This window comes from Ranitomeya imitator, chromosome 1, assembly GCF_032444005.1.
Source record: "Ranitomeya imitator isolate aRanImi1 chromosome 1, aRanImi1.pri, whole genome shotgun sequence".
In the NCBI taxonomy this organism is placed as follows: Eukaryota; Metazoa; Chordata; class Amphibia; order Anura; family Dendrobatidae; genus Ranitomeya; species Ranitomeya imitator.
In genome coordinates, this window is record NC_091282.1 from 298,800,968 (window position 1) to 298,826,287 (window position 25,320).

Sequence of the window (25,320 nt, forward strand, 5' to 3'; positions counted from 1 at the left end):
AATTAGTTGACGCCACAATAGGTCGTCCTGGTGGATTCATTAAGTCCTTATGCACCTTTGGCAATACGTAAAATACAGGTATCATCGGTTGGGTATTGATGAGATATTCACTTAATTTGGCGTCAATCGTACCTTTTTCTTTATATGTTTTTATAATCAAACGTATCTCCCTTGCTACATCAAAAGTAGGATCTCGATCAATTGACTGATATGTGGTTCTATCATTCAACTGTGACTGTATGATAGATGTGTAATGTGATTTATCCATGACCACTATGGACCCCCCCTTTATCGGCGGGTTTAATCACTATCCGCTTGTTCTCTTTCAAATTTCTCAATGCATCTTTTTCTATAACAGACAAATTTCTATGTATACGTATGGAGCCTTTTTGAATGGATTTCAGGTCTGCTTCAACATCCCTCTTAACTAGTGAAATATAGGTCTCAACAGGATGATAAGTGCGTGGTGGATTGTAATTGCTAGAGACTCTGAGGCCTTCCTCTGGATCAACATGTTAGGGCATGTTAGGTTAGGCTATGGGTTGAACTAGATGGACTTAAAGTCTTCCTTCAACCTTAATAACTATGTTACTATGTTACTTTGCAATTTTAACCATTTATGAACATGAGATGACCTCTTTAAGAACAGGCCTATTATTGATCTAATGCATATTAATCCAGTCCTTGTCCCTAATTGAACTCATAATCTAATTTCCCTTTATCACACACAATCTCTAGGGGCAGCTACATGAAATTAAAAATCTTTTTACTGTTTGGGTATACAGCTTCTATGAAAATCTAGATGTGTCCTTGGTTGCAAACTACAAACTAACCGTGTTGAAGTCTGACCCTGTAGTCATGTGGTACTACTTTCTGCAATAGCAAATACCACTCAACATGCAACAGAAAATCTGTGAAGAATTAGGATATTAGTACCTCTTCCAGTTGCTTCTGTTCCACTGATCCTCCACCAGTCTTTATTTTATTTTCTGTGCCTCTCCATTCCAAAGATACAAATGTAACCTTCACCCAACTGCGCATATAGCTTAAAACTTCTGTTATAAGGGGAAAAAGCAAACGCCCACAGAGATACTTTGTTGTATATGCTAGTTGTTTCAAAGGAAAATTTGCATCTTTATCACCAGGAGCAAAACTGTGGATCGGTGGGGCACAGAAAAAAAAGAATACCTTTTCCAGTATCAGTAGAACAGGGGCAATAGAAGGAGTTTCTCAGTTTAAATAAAGAAAAAATCCAATGAAGGGACCCTTAAATCACTACAGTACAATTCTATATACATATATAAACTGCTATGGGAGGCTTCAGTTACATTATCTACAGCCTAAACTACTGCATTAGACTTTTCAAAGGCCTAAAGGTAATTCTCATGGGTATTCTCATCATTCTTGTCTTTAGCTGGACTACACAGGTACTGACATGCATAACTAAAAATAACTACTCTTCTATGCACATCAAATACTAAAGTATGTCTCGCCTTAAAGGGGTTGGATGGTCTTCTGATGAAAGTCTGCAGCCACTCTGTGTGACTGCAGACTTCTGAATCCACCACACACTGTCAGGGTTCTCCGGTGTCGCCGGCAAAAGCAAGCGGTCATATAGTATGCAATTTGTACTTCTGGCTACATTCCTACAGCTGTGTCCGGCCTCACTCAATCACTTGTATTGAGGGAGGCCCAGCAGATCTATTTGGCACATAACCACATGTATACAAATCGCTCACTTGCCATCATGTGATCGGCCTCTCTCATTGGGGACACCAGAGAATCCTGACAGTATGCGGTGTGCGCGCTGTCAGGACTCAGAAGTCCGCAGTCACATACAAGACTCGCAAACTTTCATCAAAATTCACAACAACTCCTGTAAAGAATATCTTATACATCTTTATTTATGTTGGGGTAAAACACATCATAAGGTAATATCACATAAATAACATATTTTAAACAAAATAAACGCATTACATTTGTACTTACTATAAAGCAATTTTGCACTACCCTCATAACAAATAGATATGAATTTTAAATTTTTCAGCCCATACTGATAGATATTAGGCCAAGTTGTATATTGACTTCTCTTTATTATATTCTACTTTTACTTTTAAAAGGGTTTTCCACTTTTCCAGTATAAAGATATTGATGGCCTACCCTAAGTGTGCAGACGGCTGTATAAATCAGGGCGAGATCGGAACGCAGTGCACAGACTGGCCGGCGTCATCTCTCCTGACCCAAGCATGACAGCTTCATAAATTTCTATGCAGCGTTCACACTCGAGTTGGGAAAGCCTCTGACCACTCCGTGAACTGCGTTCGTATCTCGGTCCGATTTATATGGCTGTCCGACTGCGCCCTTAGAATAGGTCATCAATATCAGAATAGTGAGGGTCCGACACCTGGCACTTCTACTGATCAGCGGCCGGATGTAAACCGAACAGCACCGCTCCATCACACTTCTAACTGACCAGCAGATCAGCTCCAATTGAGTTGAAAAAGAGCTTATTTGTCACTAAACAGTATGACAGTGCAGTGTCAGTATACTATGTACAGCCAGCCAATGTCGGTCTCCGTCACAGCTGATCCTGTGGCTGCCGGGTGTTGGGTGATGACCAATTCTAAGCATAGGTCATCAATATCTTTGTTGGTTGCAGTAAACCCCTTGAGGCCGGTTCACTTGTTTGATGGTCAAGAGATTCATGACAAATGTCAAGACAATTGTTATTTAAAGTGTTAATTATCTCCTAAAACAATTATAATATTAGCCAGACATCACAGATACTTTCAACCTTTCAAGAAAATCCCATTTTTTTTTATCTTGTACTTCAAATGGATGTGAAAGTACTTTAACAAGCCTCATGCAATCGCATGGTATGTGTCTCCATTTACAGTGGGTACTGAAAGTATTACGGTAATACCCCTTTAACTTTTTCACACTGTTTCATTGCAGCTATTTGGCATACTGAATACTTTCCGTACCCACTGTAGCTTCAATCTTAAACTTATCCAATTAAATTGGTATGTAATTGGAAAAAAAAGAAAGAAAAAACATATTTACAAAAGCACTGCAATGATTGTATTATTCTTCTTTTTCCTCTAAAAGTCATTTTTGTAAATATCTGGCCTCTGCTGTGGTATTTTGAGCCTCTTGTCTGTTTTTAGACTGTATTTCAAATAGTATCTCTAAATATTATGGTTAGAAAAGATTAAAATGTTCAGAGGAGGACATACTAGAAGTTAGAAGCATAATAAGTCATTACAGGTTGTTGTCTTCGGATGACATGTACAATTTCTTGTTATTATTCCGTAAAAATAAAAACCTTCTTGGATATATCTTATTGCCTACAGCTTTTGCTTCCACTAATGTAGTCCATAAATAAAATATATAAACATGGTTTTCTTTTTTTACATTTTTCATTCTATAGTGTTCCTGTTCTAGATTAAAAAAAAACCACACATAACTGGTCTGTACTTATAGCATGACATAAAGCAACATATTTTTCTGGTCTATAAGCCGCATTTTATGGCCATATTTGCGCACTCTCCCAGAATGTCTCGCAGGCTCCCAGAAAAAGATGAGATTGCAAATCTCTGAGGTCCATTGAATCACCCGAAAACTCCCAAAATTAGCTTTTCAGGAGATTCCCTGCCAGAATATTTGGTTCGGAGTATGCATACCACAATGGACCTGCCATAGAAGTGGTATGGCTGCATATAACGGCCCTAAACTCCTCTATTCTACCCACTCATTACCCACTGGTTACCATATGAATGCTATGATATTTTACTTATAAATAAATGGGCCCCATTTAATAGTCATCTGGTTTACAACAGGGATATCCTTTATATAACACAAGAGGAACTGCAAGGGTGCTGTGCTAACCACTGAGCCACCATTCTAACATTACATAAGTGAGTGAAATAAATTAATAAATCTCTCCATGGAACATTATCCAGCTGGATTGTGACCTTGTGTGAGCTACATTGCCCTACAATCATTTACAATAGGTGCTATGTAGTGATGAGCAATTCTATGTGTGCTGCCCGAGTCCAATGGCCAGTCCTTTGTGGCAGTCAGTTTTCTCTTCTACATCCAGCATTCTCAGGCCGGCCTCCTGGTTTCCTCTGCAGCTTACTATGCCCTTTCGACATGATGACATCTCAGCGTGACACCTCGGGGGCCTGGTAGGCGTCAGTAGTGCCCAAAATACTGGTTTGAGAATGCTGGTCACAGTAGTGACATCAGGCTGCCAACGTAGCGCCAAAACAAATGTTGGACCAAGGCAATGCCACCAGAATTGCTCATTTCTTCTCCTAACCAAGTTTTTGTTGTATGTTGCAATGAAATGCCACTTGGTGATGACAGCACCACCCATTATGGAGAAGGAATCATGTAGTCCTAAACCTCTACAGTGTCCAGTAATTATTGTATTACTATAGTGAAAGGTTTTGAAGAGGACCACCCAAAATTTCATTGAAAAATTGTCTTCTAGAATGGTGGTTCTCTCAAAGAAGCTGTCCAGTAAGCATAGAGATAAGTCTGTCAAATCAGGTCAAGACAAGGGATGGTCTTCTCAAAAAGGTGGTCTTTTGGTCTTTAGAGAGGTTATTATTCAGTCTCTCCTTTCCAGGCAGTCTATACACATTGTAAATCTGAACACTTAGGAGAAATGCCAGCCTTAGGGTGCATGTCCACGGCCTGTAATGATGGCGCTTTGGACGGAGCGGAAAACCACTCCGCCCAAAGCGCCACTCCCTTCTGTACGCGCGGTGATTCCGGATGTGTTCATTGCACACATCCGGAATCTCCACACCCCATACATAGGGACCTGTGATTTACCTTGCGGCGATGGAGCATCGCCGCAAGGTAAATAGACATGCTGCGTTCTAAAAAGACGCGCTGCATGTCCAGAAGCGCAGGGCCGCCGGATGTGTGTTCGCACGCATAGTGGAGATGGGATTTCATAAAATCCCCTCCATTATGCGTTAACATCTGGATGCTGCGAATTGAACACTGCGGCTGTATGCAGCGTTCACTTCGCAGCTAATCCGGATGTGATCCGACACGTGGAAACATACCCTAAACATTAAACTGAATAGAAAATTAAATTATTGGAATTCAGTTTCTACTAATTTTATATTTGCATAAAAAATATCTTCTCTTATGTGGATATTTTCCAAATAGCCATACATTTGGGGTACACTAGTAAGAGCAACCTAATATTTAATTGAAGGCTTTGGAAATTTGCAGCAATAAAAGCTTCTGATTTTTATTTTTTTTGTGAAGGGAGATGATACCCTGTGCACATATCCCTAATGATGTATGAGTTATATGAGATACCCATAATATACCCATGGACTTCAAGTACAACCTTTCTCCTTTTTTTGTAAATAGGAGGTGGTAGAAGATGGAATTAATTCAATGTTCAAAATCAGGCAACAAAGAGGACAAATTATTATAATGTCTACTTGAAAGGAAGAACTCAACCTCTTTTATCTACAGGAGCAGGATAATCCCTCCTTGAAGTCACGGTTATGGACGCGACAACCTCATACAAAGGGAATTCTCAGAACTCATAACTCTTGGAACCCTCCTCGCTGTGGAGTACCAGATATTCCTGTCCCTGCAGACTCTTCAAATGCACGCAATAGACAGAAACGGTATGTGCTCTCTGGAGGACGATGGGACAAGACAAACCTAACATACAAGTAAGAGCACGGTTTTATTTTTTGGGAATATGGCGTGATAACTAGTGTACAGTTACATCCATATATATTTGGACAGAGACAACATTTTTCTAATTTTGGTTATAGACATTACCACAATGAATTTTAAACAAAACAATTCAGATGCAGTTGAAGTTCAGACTTTCAGCTTTCATTTGAGGGTATCCACATTAAAATTGGATGAAGGGTTTAGGAGTTTCAGCTCCTTAACATGTGCCACCCTGTTTTTAAAGGGACCAAAAGTAATTGGACAATTGACTCCAAGGCTATTTCATGGACAGGTGTGGGTAATCTCTTCGTTATGTCATTCTCAATTAAGCAGATAAAAGGCCTGGAGTTGATTTGAGGTGTGGTGCTTGCATTTGGAAGGTTTTGCTATAAAGTAAACATGCGGTCAAAGGAGCTCTCCATGCAGGTGAAACAAGCCATCATTAGGCTGTGAAAACAGAGAAAACCCAAGAAATTGCTACAATATTAGGAGTGTCAAAATCTACAGTTTGGTACATCCTGAGAAAGAAAGAAAGCACTGGTGAACTCATCAATGCAAAAAGACCTGGGCACCCACGGAAGACAACAGTGGTGGATGATCTCAGAATAATCTCCATGGTGAAGAGAAACCCCTTCACAACAGCCAACCAAGTGAACAACACTCTCCAGGAGGTAGGCGTATCAAAATCCAAATCTACCATAAAGAGAAGACTGCATGAAAGTAAATACAGAGGGTTCACTGCACGTGCAAGTCACCCATAAGCATCAAGGCTAGACTGGACTTTGCTAAAAAAAAATCTAAAAAAGCCAGCACAGTTCTGGAAGAACATTCTTTGGACAGACGAAACCAAGATCAACCTCTACCAGAATGATGGAAAGAGAAAAGTATGGCGAAGGCGTGGTACAGCTCATGATCCAAAGCATACCACATCATCTGTAAAACACGGCGGAGGCAGTGTGATGGCTTGGGCATGCATGGCTGCCAGTGGCACTGGGTCACTAGTGTTTATTGATGATGTGACACAGGACAGAAGCAGCCGAATGAATTCTGAGGTATTCAGAGCCATACTGAGTGCTCAGATCCAGCTAAATGCAGCAAAACTGATTGGTCGTCGTTTCATACTACAGATGGACAATAACCCAAAACATAAAGCCAAAGCAACCCAGGAGTTTATTAAAGCAAAGAAGTGGAATATTCTTGAATGGCCAAGTCAGTCACCTGATCTCAACCCAACTGATCATGCATTTCACTTGTTAAAGACTAAACTTCAGACAGAAAGGCCACAAACAAACAGCAACTGGAAACCACCGCAGTGAAGTCCTGGCAGAGCATCAAAAAGGAGGAAACACAGCGTCTGGTGATGTCCATGAGTTCAAGACTTCAGGCAGTCATTGCCAACAAAGGGTTTTCAACCAAGTACTAAAAATGAACATTTTATTTAAAATTATTGAATCTGTCCAATTACTTTTGGTCCCTTTAAAAACAGGGTGGCACATGTTAAGGAGCTGAAACTCTTAAACCCTTCATCCAATTTTAATGTGGATACCCTCATATGAAAGCTGAAAGTCTGAACTTCAACTGCATCTGAATTGTTTTGTTTAAAATTCATTAAGTTAAAGGGGTTCTTAGTCTCGTTTTAAATCAAGCCAATGTCGAGAAATAAAAAAAGAAGACATCCTGACCCCTGAAATCCAGAACTGCTGTCCCGACAGCCTCCACCAGACTGGAAGCAAAGATGTCCTGATCACCATTTACCCAACACTGCAGCCAATCAGGGGCCTTAATGGTCAGATCACTAAAGGTCATGATATAATCGCTTCTGGTCCGGCAGAAAGAGCGGAAGCACTGGAGCTGAAATCATATTTCATGTGTGAATTTATCTTCTTTTTTTTAATTTTTCTTGTTAAGTTAAAAAATATACCAGATAATCCATTTAAAAGGAATCTGTCACCAGATTATTCCTATCTGAGAGTATTATAATATAGGGCCAGATACCCTGATTCCAGTGATGTGTCACTTACTTGACAGCTGGTGGCAGTTTTAATAAAATCACTGTTTTATCTGCTGCAGATCCACCAATGTTGAGCCCTATATAACCTGCCCCCCACCAATTGGCAGCTTTCTGCCTATGGGCGGGGTTATATAGCGCTCATGAATATGGAGGACTACATGGCAGCAGTTTTACTAGTCCTCTAATGATAATCTCCTGCTGACAAAACAGCGATTTTATAGAAACTACACTAAGCAGACCAATAAGTGACACATCGCTGTAATCAGGGTTTCTGTCTCTTCAATATGCTGCTCTCGGATTAGGTAGCAAAAAGCTGGTGACAGGTTAAGCTCTGTTCCCACATATATTGTGGTATCCTCATTATCAGAAACCAGGTGGGGGAAATGCCATGCAACGGCTACCAGTGGCACTATAAAAACCCTGTTGACTTACAAAGTGGGTCCATCATTTTCCGCTGATGTGTCTGCTGTTTTAAGGGGAAAAATGTAGTAGAATCACTTACTATCTTTCCCATCAAATATGTTAAAATGTAGAACACAGCCTCCAAATAGGATATGAACATAAGATTACTAATATACTCCGTCAAACAAATTTTTGTAATGCAAACAGTGGTCGAGTTATAAACATCCCACTTGGTCATGGCCAAAAACGTTGGCACCATTAAAATGGTTCCACAAAATGAAAAATTTCATTTTTATTTCATGTTTATTTCCTTTGTGTGTATTGGAACAACACTAAAAAAACAGAGGGAAAAAAAGGCAAATCGAACATAGTTTGTGCTGACACTGGTGCACACTGACCCTGCAGGACAGCTTGATGTAGGACTGCTTATCCACCATCCGGATTATCCTGCTTTCCAACCTTTCATAATTTCTTTCTGCTGTCCAAGTCCAGGGAGATTAGCTACAGTGCCATGGATAGTTCATATTGTTCAACAATTATGGTTCTCAAGTTCTCAGACAGTTCTCTCCTCCTATTTCTATTCTCCATGCTTAGTGTGGCACACACAGACACACAATGCAAAAATTGAGTCAACTTCTCCCCTTTAATCTGGCTTCAGGTGTGATTTCCATATTGTCCCACACTTGTTACTTGCCACAGGTAAGTTTGAACGAGCGTCACATGCTTGAAACAAAGTTGTTTACCCACAATTTTGGAAGATGCCAACAATTTTGTCCAGCTTATTTTGGGGCTCTGAAATGATCTCCAATTTGTCTTTTTTCTCTATATATTTGTGTGGTTCTACGTAGTATACACAAAGGCAACAAACATCTGTATAACAAAACATAATAGTTGCAATAATTTTCTTGGAGAAATACTTAATTTTCTGGAACAATTTCAAGAGTGCCAATACTGTTTTCCATGATTGTATATACGGCTCATAGTTAGGAACGTAACGTAAAATAAAAGAAACTAATACTTCATTGCCCACCTCTCCTGCTGCTCATTGTGTGCTGTCCAGTCCTCTTCTTTCTCCCATTGCTCTCCGCATCTCTGACCTCTTCACTACAGTCCAAGACCTTCACGTTCAAGCCTCAGAGGTCATTGTGGGTCGTAAGGTTGTTGAGAACGTCTTGATGTCAAAATATCGTGACCTTATGACAAGCAATGACCTTCGAGGCCTAGACATGGCCATAAGTCCCAGCCTATAGTGAAGAGGCCATAGATGTAGTGCACACCAGCAAGATGGCATCCCAAGAGGTGAAACAGCATCCAAGTATGAGCTCCAAACTAAATGTTGCAATAAATTTGGCAATATTTTGTAAAAGACATGGTATATAGCTTCATTCCTAACAAGTTCTAGACTTTAAAGAGGTTACCGGACTTAGAGTAACTGCAGACGTGTATCCTATGTGCATGCGCTATGAGGATTCTCTGGTGTCAGGAGCGTTGGACGCATGACCTCAAGTATGCGAATTACATACATGCCGACAAGAACTGCACCGCCTCGGTCAATGCCTAATGCAAGTGTATTGAAAGAGGCTGGACACAACTAGTCGGAATGTGGCCGGAAGTAAACATATTGCATGCTTGCGATCAGATGACCACCTTCACAGCATGCAGTGAAGATCCACAAGTCTGTAGTCACATAGAGCGACTGCAGACTTGTTGGAGAAGACTGGACAACCCTTTTAAGGAATATATTTTGGATTTTGCTGCAACTTTCACCATTGGCATTATCAACAAATCCATGGCTAAAACTAGATGGAAATTTCAACGTTACACATGCAGTTTCATCACAGATTTGTTGGCCTGCCATGTACATGTAAACATTAAAAGAAAATAAAAATCCTAATATTGATAATAGTGTCAGTTGTTATCATTGTTATCTCTCTTTCAATCCACATATGCAAGCCCTTTCCACTTCCTGCCGACTTCAACTCAAAAATATTTCATGAATCCGTACATTCCTCAGCCAAGAATCTGCAAAAACCCTAGTGCATGCCCTCATCATCTCTCGCCTTGACTACTGCAACCTCCTGCTCTGTGGCTTCCCCTCTAACACTCTTGCACCCCTCCAATCTATTCTAAACTCTGCTGCCCGACTAATCCTCTGTCAATCTCTTCACTGGCTCCCCATTGCCCAGAGACTCCAGTACAAAACCCTAACCATGACATACAAAGCCATCCACAACCTGTCTCCTCCTTACATCTGTGACCTCGTCTTCCGGTACTTTCCTGCACGCAACCTCCGATCCTCACAAGATCTCCTTCTCTACTCCCCTCTTATCTCCTCTTCCCTCAATCGCATACAAGATTTCTCTCACGTATCACCCCTACTCTGGAACCCTCTACCACAACACATCAGACTCTCGCCTACCATCGAAACCTTCAAAAAGAACCTGAAGACCCACCTCTTCCGACAAGCCTACAACCTGCAGTAACCACCGATTGACCAAACCGCTGCACGACCAGCTCTATCCTCGCCTACTGTATTCTCACCCATCCCTTGTAGATTGTGAGCCCTCGCGGGCAGGGTCCTCTCTCCTCCTGTACCAGTTATGACTTGTATTGTTTAAGATTATTGTACTTGTTTTTATTATGTATACCCCTCCTCACATGTAAAGCGCCATGGAATAAATGGCGCTATAACAATAAATAATAATAATAATTGTCTCACTGCGTTTTAGGCTTATTCGTTTTCCATGGCAACTCAGCAAGGTAAAGGTGAGAAAGACTCTTGCTGAAGCACTTAGAGTATGGAGCGAGGTGACTCCGATAACATTCACTGAGGTGAATGAAGGACGGGCTGACATCAATATTGATTTCACAAGGTAAGTGACATGAGCTAGGAGTAGAGGGTAAAAGAGGTCATGTGGTGTGTATGGCTTGTATTTGGGATGGTTGGCCAGCAGCTTCACTTTCAAATGCCAATGGTACTATTCTTGTGCACCAAGGTATTCCATTTACGGTACTTGCCTGTTATATCACCTCCTAGTGGTTCAGCTAATCACTTTCATTATACCCATCTATGGTGGTCTTCAACGGTGAATGCACAAGTGCTGTTTGATTCCTAGTTTCTTGCATCACCAACAGAAAGCTGCCATGACAATTTTCATACTTTTCAAGTACAGAAATAATACCTGAAATGTACCGTAAAATAAGAAAATTTTGCTATACCCAGATACCAATATAGAGTATTTTCCAAAAGTAGACACCTACCACATTGTGAATATAAGCAGCATTGTACACTCATTGATGCCTTCATTCAATTTTGCATCATAATGTGTTTATATAATGTTAAACATTTTGTAGAAAAAATAGAAAAGTAAAAATTAAAAATGTAAATTACTAGAAAAAAAAATAGAACTTTCTATATACGGCAGTTGAAGAGCACAGATCTAACGCCAAGCAGTGTGACCTAAGAAGAGGCTGCAGCTCTCACGTAAGCGATGTGGCTCCTTCACACAGCCGATCGGTGGAGGTGTCAGGACATCTAATGCTATCAATATAGTGACCCCCATAAAATGAAAAGTACAATAGGTTTATAGAAATATAAAACAATGAAATATAAGATGTTCCTATGACTTAGTATAAATTAATGAACTTCTGTAACTGCTACACGATTCTCACAGCAATAACCTAACGCCATTTCATAATTAAAATGTTACCAACCAGAGACATTCCGGTTGGGGTGCTTTACTAATAGTTTCTCTGTTTGGTAGACTGCCAGAATCACCTCCTGGGATGAAAGCCTTAAGTCTAATCATTTATAAATATTACTGTCAGGTCTTGTAAAACAAGTGTTTTACCAAGAGCATTTTATCTCTGGATCTTCTCATACTTGCAGTATTGCTATGGGTACGAATTCTGCATCCACTGTACTAATATGCCTGACCAACAAAACAGCAAATACACTATAGAACTCAAGTTTTAAAATGGGTTCTTCTTTTTCTTCCTCTTCTTCTCTTCTTCCTCCTCCTTGTCCTTCTTCATCCCCCTTAAAGGAGTTGTGCCACCATGAAGAATACATTTAAAGGGAATGTGTCACCTCAAATTGGCAGGCTATGTAAATGCCCTGTGTCCAGTCCGATAGGCGGTGTTTTGTCTTCTTTTCTCCACCCCATCCTTCCCCGCAATATTTTTGTGAATTTGAGTAGGTGTCCTCCATAGTTCACGCGTGCACAATGCAATCTTGCCTCGCGCACGCACAGTATGTTTTGCCCAGCTGCGGGCAAAGCTGAAAAGCATTACTGCGCATGCGCCGGCATGCTATGTCCCGGAAGCATTTTGCGAAATTGTGCACGCGCGAACTATGGAGGACACCTACTCAAATTCACGAAAATAATATTGCGGACAGCGGGGAAGGATGGGGTGGAAAAAAGAAGACGAAGCACCGCTCATCGGTCCGAACACAGGGCGTTTACATAGCCCGTCAATTTGAGGTGACAGATTCCCTTTAACCAAGAAGAAAAGGTGGAAATAAATGGTTTTGCAATTTACAGTTATTAAAAATTATGCTCCATTCAAAAAAATAACAAGTTTGTATTTTCTGAAGTAAGAAAGAGAGCTGATGTAATCTATTACATCACTGGGGGTCCAAGCACTGATACCCTCACTGTTCGTCAGAAAGGGTGGTTCCTGTCACCCTTTTGAATGGAGCAGTAGTTGAGCATGTGCAGCGCAGCTACATTTTTTATCTATAGGATCGCTAGAGATAACAAAATGTTGTCCCATAGAGAATAAATGGAGGAGCAACAGCCATGTACAACTGTTTCTATATAGGGTGCAAATTCTCTTGTTCCAGTGATCTTTGGGTTTTCAGTGGTCAGATGCCAACAATATGTTATAAACTTTGTGGCTAGATGGTAACTTGATTTTACTGTAGTGGCAGTAGTACAGTTAAAAACCTGGAGCTGGAGCCATTTTTAACATCTTGGAAGAAGCTCATCATAAATTGCCTAAACATATTAAAGCAGCACTTATGATTTGGGCCTCGGCAACCAGGAAAAGCATATTACAACAATGGTTGAGCCCGACTATCCCGCCACTTTCTCTTATACATGCTAAGATTATGTTCCTGTTCAAAATGGAGTGGATGGACGCGTTGACCAATAAGGAAAAGATGTCCGGTAAATTCCTGACTACATGGTCTCTCTTTGTTCCGTCTCTTCCTCTAGGGACTAGGGAAAAATTGTGAGCTCAGTTTGAAAATACCCAATGGTATCTGTTACAGCGGATAAGTGGTCATACTCCAGTTCCAGAACATAACTCGAATGTTGAGTGCACGCAGAGAAGAGGATTTGGGGAGGGTGCGGGGAGGGTTACAGTTCTTGGGTTCTTGTTACTGCTGTTTATTTGTCTCGTTAACTTTTGAAAAACTTAATAAACAGAATTATTTAAAAAAAAGCCTGGAGCTGAGCCTAGTCTACTGTAAATGATGAGTGAATGAACAGGTAAAAGCACATCTTCACATCATAGACAGGGTATGCAGAGTCAGCTCAGCACAAGATGCATCGCAGTAACCTGTTGAATTAAATGGTTGTACATACAGGTACTGGCATGGAGACAACTTGCCATTTGATGGCCCTGGAGGCATCCTTGCTCATGCTTTTTTCCCGAAAACACATCGTGAAGGGGATGTACACTTTGATTACGATGAAGCTTGGACCATTGGCAACAATTTAGGTAGGTACTAATCATCAATAAGCTAATACAACAGCATTCATGTCTATCTCTCTCTCTCTCCTTCCTATAGAAGCCTTTGCTGCTGATTATATAAATACACATTAACTTTCATCCATTGCAGGAACCGATCTTTTACAAGTAGCTGCTCATGAGTTTGGCCATGTGTTGGGTTTGCAACATTCCTCAGTCTCCAAGTCTTTGATGTCTCCATTCTATACCTTTCGCTATCCCCTCAGCCTTAGCACGGACGATAAACAGGGAATTCAATATCTGTATGGCACGCCACAAACTCCAACCGTAGCTCCAACCGTAAAGCCAGAAAGCCGTCCGCTTGAGCCTGAGAGCAATGAGATCCCTTATTCTGAGGTTTGTTTCATAATGATGTCTGCATATGGAAATTATGTACCCCTACTATACTGTGAAAACAGGTTGTCTCATTTTGACCCTCTTTTTCAAAAATCATTAACTCATTACCTACATTGTCTAAGCAAATGTTTAGATCAAAAGTCAATGTCCATCTTTTACCATTCTGTATTGATCACTTTCTTTTCATACCTGTGCAGTGATTATATTAGCTTTGCAGTTATATAGTAAAAAAGAACAGATTTTTAAAAATGTTTAATATATTTAGATTAAACGGATGGTTGACATACTATACTGAAAGCATACTAGGGAATTTTAATTGTAGTTTCCCATTTATGGCTCTGTCCACATCTGTGTTGTGGATTAAAAGCACAAAACATGATACAGGGTCAGGTCCATCACATATTCATGTGAGAGAGCCTTCATATGTGAATATATCCTAATACACAGTTATTTATTATTTATTTTGCGGCATATTCCGCAATTTACAGATCTCATCTCATGTGGGGCGCACAATCTAAATTCCTTATCAGTACGTCTTTGGTGTGTGGGAGGAAACCAGAATACTCCGAGGAATCATAGGCAAACACGGGAAGAACATAAACACCGGCACAATTTGCCTGTAGACCTCCATTTAAAAAAAAAGAAAATGACCTTGGTAGTTATATTAGTGTATCCAATTTTATTTTAGCCAGATGCCTGTACAACAGATTTTGATGCAGTATCCACAATCCGGGGAGAGCTGTTCTTTTTTCGATCTGGATATGTTTGGCGCCTAAGAGGGGGAAAGCTCCAGAGTGGATATCCAGCTTTGGCTTCAAGACACTGGAAAGGGATCCCTGAGTCGGTGGATGCTGCTTTGGAAGATTCTGTTGGGAACATCTGGTTCTTCCATGGTAAATAGCGTTACTCAACTTTTATTATTTTTTTTACATTAAGGAACCCTATCAGAAGTTATATAAAAATTGAATAAGCTAAAAATAAATGTCCTTATGTTTGGTATCAGGGGTGTGTCGTTAATAGTGTCAGGACACGTAGCCGTTATAGAGCCTGGTGGACCCTGAGTGATGCCAGCATTGGGCTTTCCCTGTCCAGTGTCACTTTTTCAATGGTATCTGCATCCTGGATGGAGATATGTAGCACCCGCTAGGGCCGTGGGGATACTCGGTACCCGGTCTGACACAGTTCTTAAAGGGAAGGTCACAGCAGCAGTGACCCGGTCCATGGCCTTGGGCGTCCAATAGAAGTGAAATTGCAATTAAAGGGAAAAATAAAGTTTATAGGGGATTGTTCGTGATGCCACCTGTGGTACTCGGCAATAAAGATGTTAGCTGATGCTTCAGCATCCGCTGGGGCCGATGGTGATGCAGCACAGTTGGTGCAGCTCTCCACAGGTAGAGCTAGACTCCAGGGCAACTGTATGAGTAAATGATGAGATGATGGTGGTTGTGGTAGACCGGGCAGATGTTGTTGAAATAACGCAAAGATACAGTAAGGTGCAGTTTCCACTTTACTCCCAGTTCTCCAGTCCATAAACGCCAGCTGCATGCTGTGTTCTCTCGGTCAGTGGCCCAGCAAATTTCCAGGTAGTTTGGGATGCACCTTTCCAGGACTCTGTTCGTATGCCTTTTTCTGGCCGCCTCACTACACTGACTTCCACTTCTCCTGCCCAGCGCCTTACCCACAGTGTCCAAAGCCAGCAGCCACGAACCTGGTCGGGCGACATCCTCTGAGTCCCCTGGATTCTATATGGCAAAGTATGGGTGGATGTGAGTGTGACTCCTGCAAAAGCCACAGCCTCTGGTTTCTTAGCTGAACTTAAAGTATTCCACTAAGTTGGGGCCGGTCCCCTGTCTGTGACCTGATCCCTAAACATCTGGATGAGGGCCCCACAGGTGGCTTCTGAACTTCCCGTGCCCCTAGGACCCCTTCTTCCTCTCTCCTTCTCTGCAATCTCTCTCTCTTTTTAGTCTTTTCACTCCCACCACCCATTCCTATCCAGTCTGGGATGAGGCCTTCCTCCCTAAGCATACACCCAGGTCCCCCGACTGAGCTAGTGTGTGTTGTTTGTGAGTGTTAGAGTCCTAGGTAGTGCCCCCCTCCTTCCATGAGAGTGGGATACCACACCTCTGGATGAAGTGCAGTACCTCTATGGCGACTGGACCCCAGGGGCACTACAGATACAATGATAGAATTGGAAGCTATAAGCTCTTTTCCTTATTTTCCCTGTGTGTATGACCAATTAGTCACCCCTCGAGGTGCGCAAAACCACACTCCAGAAGCCCATGAACCCTTTAGGTGCCTCACGAGAACCAAAGCAACGTGAAAGTAAAAAACGAACATTTTACTTTCTTCACAAAAAATTTACTTTGGAACCAAACTTTTTTATTTTCACAAGGGTATCAGGAGAAAATGGACAATAAAATTTGTTGTGCAATTTCTTCTGTGTATGCCGATACCCCATATGTGATGGAAAGCCACTTTTTGGGTGCATGGAAGGGCTCAGAAGGGAGGGAGTACCATTTGAGTTTTTGAACGTAAAATTGGCTGGAATCAATGGCGGGCGCTATGTTGCATTTGGAACAGCCACCACCTTCATCGACCACTTCACCACCTGGCTACTCCACTTCCTCGCCGCTGACATCCCCACTATCATCATGGGCGACTTCAACATCCCCATTGACACTTCCCTCTCAGCTGCCACTAAACTTCTATCTCTCACTTCCTCCTTTGGCCTCACTCAATGGTCTTCTACAGCCACCCACAAAGATGGTCACACACTGGACCTCATTCTCACCCGCCTCTGCTCCCTATCTAACCTCTCAAACTCACCTCTTCCTCTTTCTGACCACAACCTACTTACATTCTCTTCCCTTTCCACTCCTTGTCTACAACCCCCACCCCACAAACTCTCACACCCTCGCAGAAATCTTAAACACCTTGATCTTCACTCACTCTCTGAATCCCTCCTCCCTCTCACAGACATAAGCTCCCTACACAATGCGGATGATGCTGCCACTCTATATAACACCACAATAGCTGCAGCTTTGGAATCTCTTGCCCCTCTCACACATACCAAAGCTCGCAAAATCAACAGACAACCCTGGCACACCAGCATGACAAAAGAACTGAGGCGAGCTTCCAGAGCTGCTGAGCGCAGATGGAAAAGATCCCACTCCATCGAGCACTTCATCGCATTCAAACAGTCCCTCACTGCTTTCAAAACCATGCTCGCCACAGCAAAACAAACCTACTTCTCATCTCTCATATCCTCCCTGTCTCACAACCCCAAACAGTTATTCAACACCTTCAACTCTCTCCTCCGTCCCCCAGCACCTCCTCCCTCCCCACTCATCTCAGCTGAAGACTTCGCCTCATTTTTCAAGCAGAAAATTGAGAACATCAGAGACAATTTTAGTAAACAACCCCCAGAACCCTTCCTCCCAACTACCCAGCCCTCCACCTCCAAAACCAACTTCTCCACCATTACAGAAGACGGACTCTCCACTCTACTCTCAAGATCGCATCTCACCACCTGTGCACTTGACCCACTCCCATCCCACTTCATCCCAAACCTCACCACAGTCTTCATCCCAACCCTAACCCATCTCTTTAACCTATCACTAACAACTGGCATTTTCCCCTCAAGCTTTAAACATGCCACAATCACACCTATCCTCAAAAAGCCCTCTCTTGACCCATCCTCTGTATCTAGCTATCGCCCTATATCACTTCTCCCCTTTGCCTCAAAACTACTGGAACAACATGTCCATATTGAACTGTCCTCCCATCTATCTTCCTGCTCCTTCTTCGACCGCTTTCAATCAGGCTTCCGGTCACACCACTCCACTGAAACTGCCCTAACTAAGGTCACCAATGACCTATTAACCGCCAAGAGCAAGCGACACTACTCTGTCCTCCTCCTCCTGGACCTGTCCTCTGCCTTTGACACAGTGGACCATTCCCTGCTGCTGCAGACCCTCTCATCCCTTGGCATCACAGAATTGGCCCTATCCTGGATCTCATCATACCTAACTGACCGTACATTCAGCGTCTCCCACTCACACACCACCTCCTCACCTCGCCCCCTATCTGTCGGAGTCCCGCAAGGTTCAGTTCTAGGACCCCTGCTCTTCTCCATCTACACCTTTGGCCTGGGACAGCTCATAGAATCTCACGGCTTTCAGTATCATCTCTATGCTGACGACACACAGATCTACATCTCTGGACCAGATATCACCTCCCTACTAACCAGAATCCCTCAATGTCTGTCTGCTATTTCATCCTTCTTCTCCACTAGATTTCTAAAACTTAACATGGACAAAACAGAATTCATCATCTTTCCCCCATCTCACGCGATCTCCCCAACGAACCTATCCATTACAGTAAACGGCTGCCCACTCTCCCCAGTCCCACAAGCCCGCTGTCTTGGGGTAATCCTTGACACTGATCTCTCCTTTAAACCACATATCCAAACCCTTTCCACTTCCTGCCGCCTCCAACTCAAAAATATTTCACGGATCCGCACATTCCTAAACCAAGAATCTGCAAAAACCCTAGTCCATGCCCTCATCATCTCCCGCCTTGACTACTGTAACCTCCTGCTCTGTGGCCTCCCCTCTAACACTCTTGCACCCCTCCAATCTATTCTAAACTCTGCTGCCCGACTAATCCACCTGTCCCCCCGCTATTCCCCGGCCTCTCCCCTCTGTCAATCCCTGCACTGGCTCCCCATCACCCAGAGACTCCAGTACAAAAGCCTAACCATGACATATAAAGCCATCCACAACCTGTCTCCTCCATACATCTGTGACCTCGTCTCCCGGTACTTTCCTGCACGCAACCTCCGATCCTCACAAGATCTCCTTCTCTACTCCCCTATTATCTCCTCTTCCCACAATCGCATACAAGATTTCTCTCGTGCATCCCCCCTACTCTGGAATGCTCTACCACAACATATCAGACTCTCGCCTACCATCGAAACCTTCAAAAAGAACCTGAAGACCCACCTCTTCCGACAAGCCTACAACCTGCAGTAACCACCGATTGACCAAACCGCTGCACGGCCAGCTCTACCCTCACCTACTGTATCCTCACCCATCCCTTGTAGATTGTGAGCCCTCGCGGGCAGGGTCCTCTCTCCTCCTGTACCAGTTGTGACTTGTATTTTTCAAGATTATTGTACTTGTTTTATTATGTATACCCCTCCTCACATGTAAAGCGCCATGGAATAAATGGCGCTATAATAATAAATAATAATAATAAATAATAATAATAATTTGGAGACCCTCTGATGTACCTAAACAGTGGAAACCTCCCAATTCTAACTCCAACCCTAACAGCCCTAATTCCAACCCTAACTCCAACACACCCCTAACCCTAATGCCAACCCTAACTATAATCCTAACCACAATCCTAACACCAACACCACAACCCCAACCCTAACCCTATCTCAACGCTAACCCTTTCCCAACCCTTTCCCTAGTTCTAACCCCAACCCTAGCCCCAACTGTACCCCTACCCCAACCCTAGCCCAATCTTAACCCTAGCCCAATCCTAACCCTAGCGCAATTCAAACCCTAGCCCCAATCCTAGCCCCAACCCTAGCCCTAGCTCTAACCCCAACCCCAATGAAAAAATATATTTTGTATTCTACTTTTACCTAACTAAGGGGGTGATAAAGGGGAGGGTTGCTTTACTATTTTTTTATTTTGGTCACTGGGATACGGTCTATCATGGTGATCAAAGTGAACCAATAGGAAAAATCTCCTATTGTTGCTGAGTTCTGGCCGGTGGATCTCGGCGGGCGCACTGCGCATGTACCCGCCATTTTCTTCCCAGAAGATGTCGGGGGCCAGGGGACAGGACCAGGGGATGCAGGAGGTGACGGAGGTAGTGGGGGGCTCGAGGGACCCCATTTCTCTCTCTTTTGATGTGCTAGATCATATCCGAGGAGAAATTAGAGGGAAATCTGACTTTTTCACGGTCGCCGTTATTCGGTGAATAAAGGCAATAACAACAATGGGGGTGGTAAAAACTGACCTGAATCATGTTTTCCGCACTCTCAGCTACCCCAGTAGCTGAGATCATGTAGATTTTCCAACACAGGGGGGCGCTATGCCCTTATTTCTCAGCGCTGTTAAAAAGCAATGCTGAGGAATAACTACCCTTAACTGCTGCCATTAATAGGCATATCGGCGGTCCTTAAGGGGGTTAATACCCACAAATGTATTTAATCTATCCCTATATTCCCTTACAAAAGATGAAGAGTTAGTATTATCCAAAGAATTATCTTTTTGCCCCACAACCAAAAGCAAAGATATTGACCTCTTTTAGCTCTTCAGGTTTTCACTAGAAAAATGACCCTGAAAATACATTTTTCTTATTAATAAAAGCAAAGAGAAACCAGCCCCCTCCTTGTAACAGACCAATAAATAATTTCATCTAAATATACTCTCAGGGGTTGAAACGCTTAGCTGCTTTCTCAGGTAGACGCAGGAACATTTTGCTGGTAAAACACCTGTTGGTTTATTAAAGTCCACGTAGACCACGGCAGGGTTCAGAAAACAAAAACAGAGCCTTCCTGGCTTAGTGGAAAAACAATACAAAGTTCAACAAAGTCCTTTCTCTGCCAGTTTCAACCTGCAGACACCACACACTGTCCTCAGCTCCTCCTTGGAGCTATGTGGGAGTACCTCCTCTCCCAAGATACAACAACCACTGACTCTAATGGCCAGGTATTTAACACCCATGTGATGTACACATAACCATGACATCAGACAGGTCCTTTCAGGACTCTGCATGTGGAGATAAGGTGGACCTCCTCCCACCCACTCTATGAAGGTCCACTAAAACCAGCCTATTACATAGGTTTCTATTAACCCTCTCAGCACTTAGCGTGCTGGAGGCAAAAACACTGACCGCAGTATGCACAGTGACACGTATCTCCCTTCACATACTATGCCACATATTCCCCCCCCCCCCCTAAAGCCGGGAGTTTGGGCAATTTCAGAGATACTAAATATGGAATTCAGGAGAGAGCATCCGCTGGCCTATGCTCTACATGGAACGTGAAGTCTTGAAGGGCTTAGAACCACCTAGTCACCCTGGCGTTCTTACCCTTCTCTCTCAACCATCTCAGAGGGACATGGTCTGACACTAATTTAAACCTACGACCTAGCCACTTAATGGCTAAGCACTCTTTCTCCACTATTGCGTAGTTCTTTTCGCAAGATGAGAGTTTCCGGCTCAGATATAGGATGGGATGCTCTTCTCCATTGATTTCCTGTGACAGCGTGGCTCCCAACCTCTGAAGCATCGGTCTGGACTACAAATTCCTTTCTAAAGTCTGGTGTGACCAGAACCGGATGCTTGCACAGAGCCTGCTTCAGTTCTTGAAACACCATCTCTGTGTCAGGAGTCCATTTCACCATTGTTGACTTGGTGCCCACAAGGAGATCTGTTAACATTGCAGCAATTATGGCAAAGTTCGGGATGAAACACCAGTAATACCCCCACAATCCCAAGAAATGCCCTCACTTACTTCTTGGAGAGCGGTTGCGGCCACTCCTGAATTGCCTCTATTTTTTTCAACTGGGGCTTGATTTGCCTTCTCCCGACAAAGTAGCCAAAGTACCTGGCCTCTTCCTTCCCTATGGCACACTTCTTGGGATTTATGGTGAGTCCCGCTTTCCTCAATACATCGAGGATCGCCTGTACCTTGGGCAGGTGCGAACTCCAGTCAGGGCTAAAGAGGACAATGTTATCCAAGCAAGCTGCGGCATATTTCTTATGTGGAGCCAAGATTCGATCCATCACCCTCTAGTAGGAAGCTGGGACCTCCTGCAGTCCGAAAACCATCCTAGTTTACTGAAAACACCCATCTGGCGTCGAGAGTAGGGTTGAGCGAAACGGGTCGTTCATTTTCAAAAGTCGCCGACTTTTGGCAAAGTCGGGTTTCATGAAACCCGATCCGACCCCTATGCGGGGTCGGCCATGCAGTACGCGACTTTCGCGCCAAAGTCGCGTTTCAATAACGCGAAAAGCGCCATTTCTCAGCCAATGAAGGTAAACGCAGAGTGTGGGCAGCGTGATGACATAGGTCCTGGTCCCCACCATCTTAGAGAAGGGCATTGCAGTGATTGGCTTGCTGTCCGCGGCGTCACAGGGGCTATAAAGGGGCGTTCCCGCCGACCGCCATGTTACTGCTGCTGATCTGAGCTTAGGGAGAGGTTGCTGCCGCTTCGTCAGAAGCAGGGATAGCGTTAGGCAGGGTCCATTAACCACCAAACCGCTTGTGCTGTAGCGATTTCCACAGTCCAACACCACCTTCGGTGTGCAGGGACAGTGGAAGCTACATTTTTTTTTTTCCTCAGCGCTGTAGCTCATTGGGCTGCCCTAGAAGGCTCCCTGATAGCTGCATTGCTGTGTGTACGCCGCTGTGCAAACCAACTGCTTTTTTCAAAGCACAAATCCTCTTGTTCCTTCCTTTCTGCACAGCTATCTTGTTTGTTTGTCCACACTTTTTATTTAATTTGTGCATCAGTCCACTCCTTATTGCTGCCTGCCATACCTGGCTGAGATTACTGCAGGGAGATAGTAATTGAAGGACAGTTCCTTTTTTTTTTTTTTTTTGTGGGAGATTAAGATTGGCATTTCTGCTAGAGTGCCATCCCTGTCTGTGTCATCTCTCACTCAGTGGGCCATAGAAAGCCTATTTATCTTTTTGCTTGATTTGGGTTCTAAAATCTACCTGAAAAAATCACTACATCAATCAGTGGGAGAAAAATATTTGCCTCAGGGCTTGTGTGCCACTCCTTACTCCTGTGTGTGCCATCTCTCACTCAGTGGGCCATAGAAAGCCTATCTATTTTTTTGCTTGATTTGGGTTCCAAAATCTACCTGAAAAAATCACAACATCAATCAGTGGGAGAAAAATATTGGCCTCAGGGCTTGTGTGCCACTCCTGACTCCTGTGTGTGCCATCTCTCACTCAGTGGGCCATAGAAAGCCTATTAATTTTTTTGCTTGATTTAGGTTCTAAATTCTACCTGAAAAAATCAATAAATCAATCAGCGGGAGATTAATATTGGCCTTTGGGCTTGTGTGCCAGTCCTAAGCGTGCCATCTCTCTCTCTCTCAGATAGTGGGCCATAGAAAGCCTATTTATTATTTTTTTTTATTGGGTTTATAAATTTTCCCTGGAAAAAAAAAAAAGTGGGAGATTAATATTGGCCTCTGGGCTTGTGTGCCAGTCCTGAGCGTGCCATCTCTCTCACAAATAGTGGGCCATAGAAAGCCTATTTATTTTTTGGGTTGATTTGGGTTCTAAATTCTACCTGAAAAAATCAATAAATCAATCAGTGGGAGATTAATATTGGCCTTTGGGCTTGTGTGCCAGTCCTAAGCGTGCCATCTCTCTCTCTCAGATAGTGGGCCATAGAAAGCCTATTTATTATTTTTTTTATTGGGTTTATAAATTTTCCCTGGAAAAAAAAAAAAAAAGTGGGAGATTAATATTGGCCTCTGGGCTTGTGTGCCAGTCCTGAGCGTGCCATCTCTCTCACAAATAGTGGGCCATAGAAAGCCTATTTATTTTTTGGGTTGATTTGGGTTCTAAATTCTACCTGAAAAAATCAATAAATCAATCAGTGGGAGATAAATATTGGCCTCTGGGCTTGTGTGCCACTCCTGACTCCTGTGTGCGTCCTCTCTCACTCAGTGGGCCCTACAAAGCCTATTTTTTTTTTATTTGTTTTCTAAATTCTCCCTGAAACAATCATTTTATTTTATTTTGTTTCTAAATTCTTCCTGAAAAATTCATTTTTTTGTATTTTTTTTTCTAAAGTCTCCCTGAAAAAAAAAAAAAATCAAATTAGTGGGAGATTAATATTGCCCTTTCTGCTTGTGTGCCAGTCTTGACTCCTGGGTGTGCCATCTCTCTCTCTCTCCAATTGTGGGCCATAGAAAGCCTATTAATTTTTTTGCTTGATTTGGGTTCCAAAATCTACCTGAAAAAATCACTAAATCAATCAGTGGGAGATAAATATTGGCCTCTGGGCTTGTGTGCCACTCCTGACTCCTGTGTGCGTCCTCTCTCACTCAGTGGGCCCTACAAAGCCTATTTTTTTTTTATTTGTTTTCTAAATTCTCCCTGAAACAATCATTTTATTTTATTCTGTTTCTAAATTCTTCCTGAAAAATTCATTTTTTTGTATTTTTTTTTTCTAAAATCTCCCTGAAAAAAAAAAAAAATCAAATCAGTGGGAGATTAATATTGCCCTTTCTGCTTGTGTGCCAGTCTTGACTCCTGGGTGTGCCATCTCTCTCTCTCTCCAATTGTGGGCCATAGAAAGCCTATTAATTTTTTTGCTTGATTTGGGTTCCAAAATCTACCTGAAAAAATCACTAAATCAATCAGTGGGAGATAAATATTGGCCTCTGGGCTTGTGTGCCACTCCTGACTCCTGTGTGCGTCCTCTCTCACTCAGTGGGCCCTACAAAGCCTTTTTTTTTTAATTTGTTTTCTAAATTCTCCCTGAAACAATCATTTTATTTTATTTTGTTTCTAAATTCTTCCTGAAAAATTCATTTTTTTGTATTTTTTTTTCTAAAGTCTCCCTGAAAAAAAAAAAAAAATCAAATCAGTGGCAGATTAATATTGCCCTTTCTGCTTGTGTGCCAGTCTTGACTCTTGGGTGTGCCATCTCTCTCTCTCCAATTGTGGGCCATAGAAAGCCTATTAATTTTTTTGCTTGATTTGGGTTCCAAAATCTACCTGAAAAAATCACTAAATCAATCAGTGGGAGATAAATATTGGCCTCTGGGCTTGTGTGCCACTCCTGACTCCTGTGTACGTCCTCTCTCACTCAGTGGGCCATAGAAAGCCTATTTTTTTTTTATTTGTTTTCTAAATTCTCCCTGAAACAATCATTTCATTTTATTTGGTTTATAAATTCTTCCTTAAAAAATCATTTTTTTTTATTATTTTTTTTTTCTAAAGTCTCCCTTTTAAAAAAAAAAAAACAAATCAGTGGGAGATTAATATTTACATTTGCGCTTCAGTGACAGTCCTGCGTGTGTGGCATCTCTCTCAT

General features: G+C 42.5%; 1 protein-coding gene across 1 annotated transcript in view; it reads left to right on the forward strand.

Annotated features, from left to right (window-relative positions):
- MMP11 (matrix metallopeptidase 11) overlaps positions 1-25,320 on the forward strand; it is a 62,989-nt gene that overhangs the window by 13,799 nt on the left and 23,870 nt on the right. Inside the window, exons 2-6 of the mRNA XM_069745414.1 lie at positions 5,509-5,714; positions 10,864-11,007; positions 13,728-13,861; positions 13,983-14,227; positions 14,916-15,120. Coding sequence (XP_069601515.1) covers positions 5,509-5,714; positions 10,864-11,007; positions 13,728-13,861; positions 13,983-14,227; positions 14,916-15,120 — 934 coding nt within the window. The remainder of the gene's footprint in view (positions 1-5,508; positions 5,715-10,863; positions 11,008-13,727; positions 13,862-13,982; positions 14,228-14,915; positions 15,121-25,320) is intronic.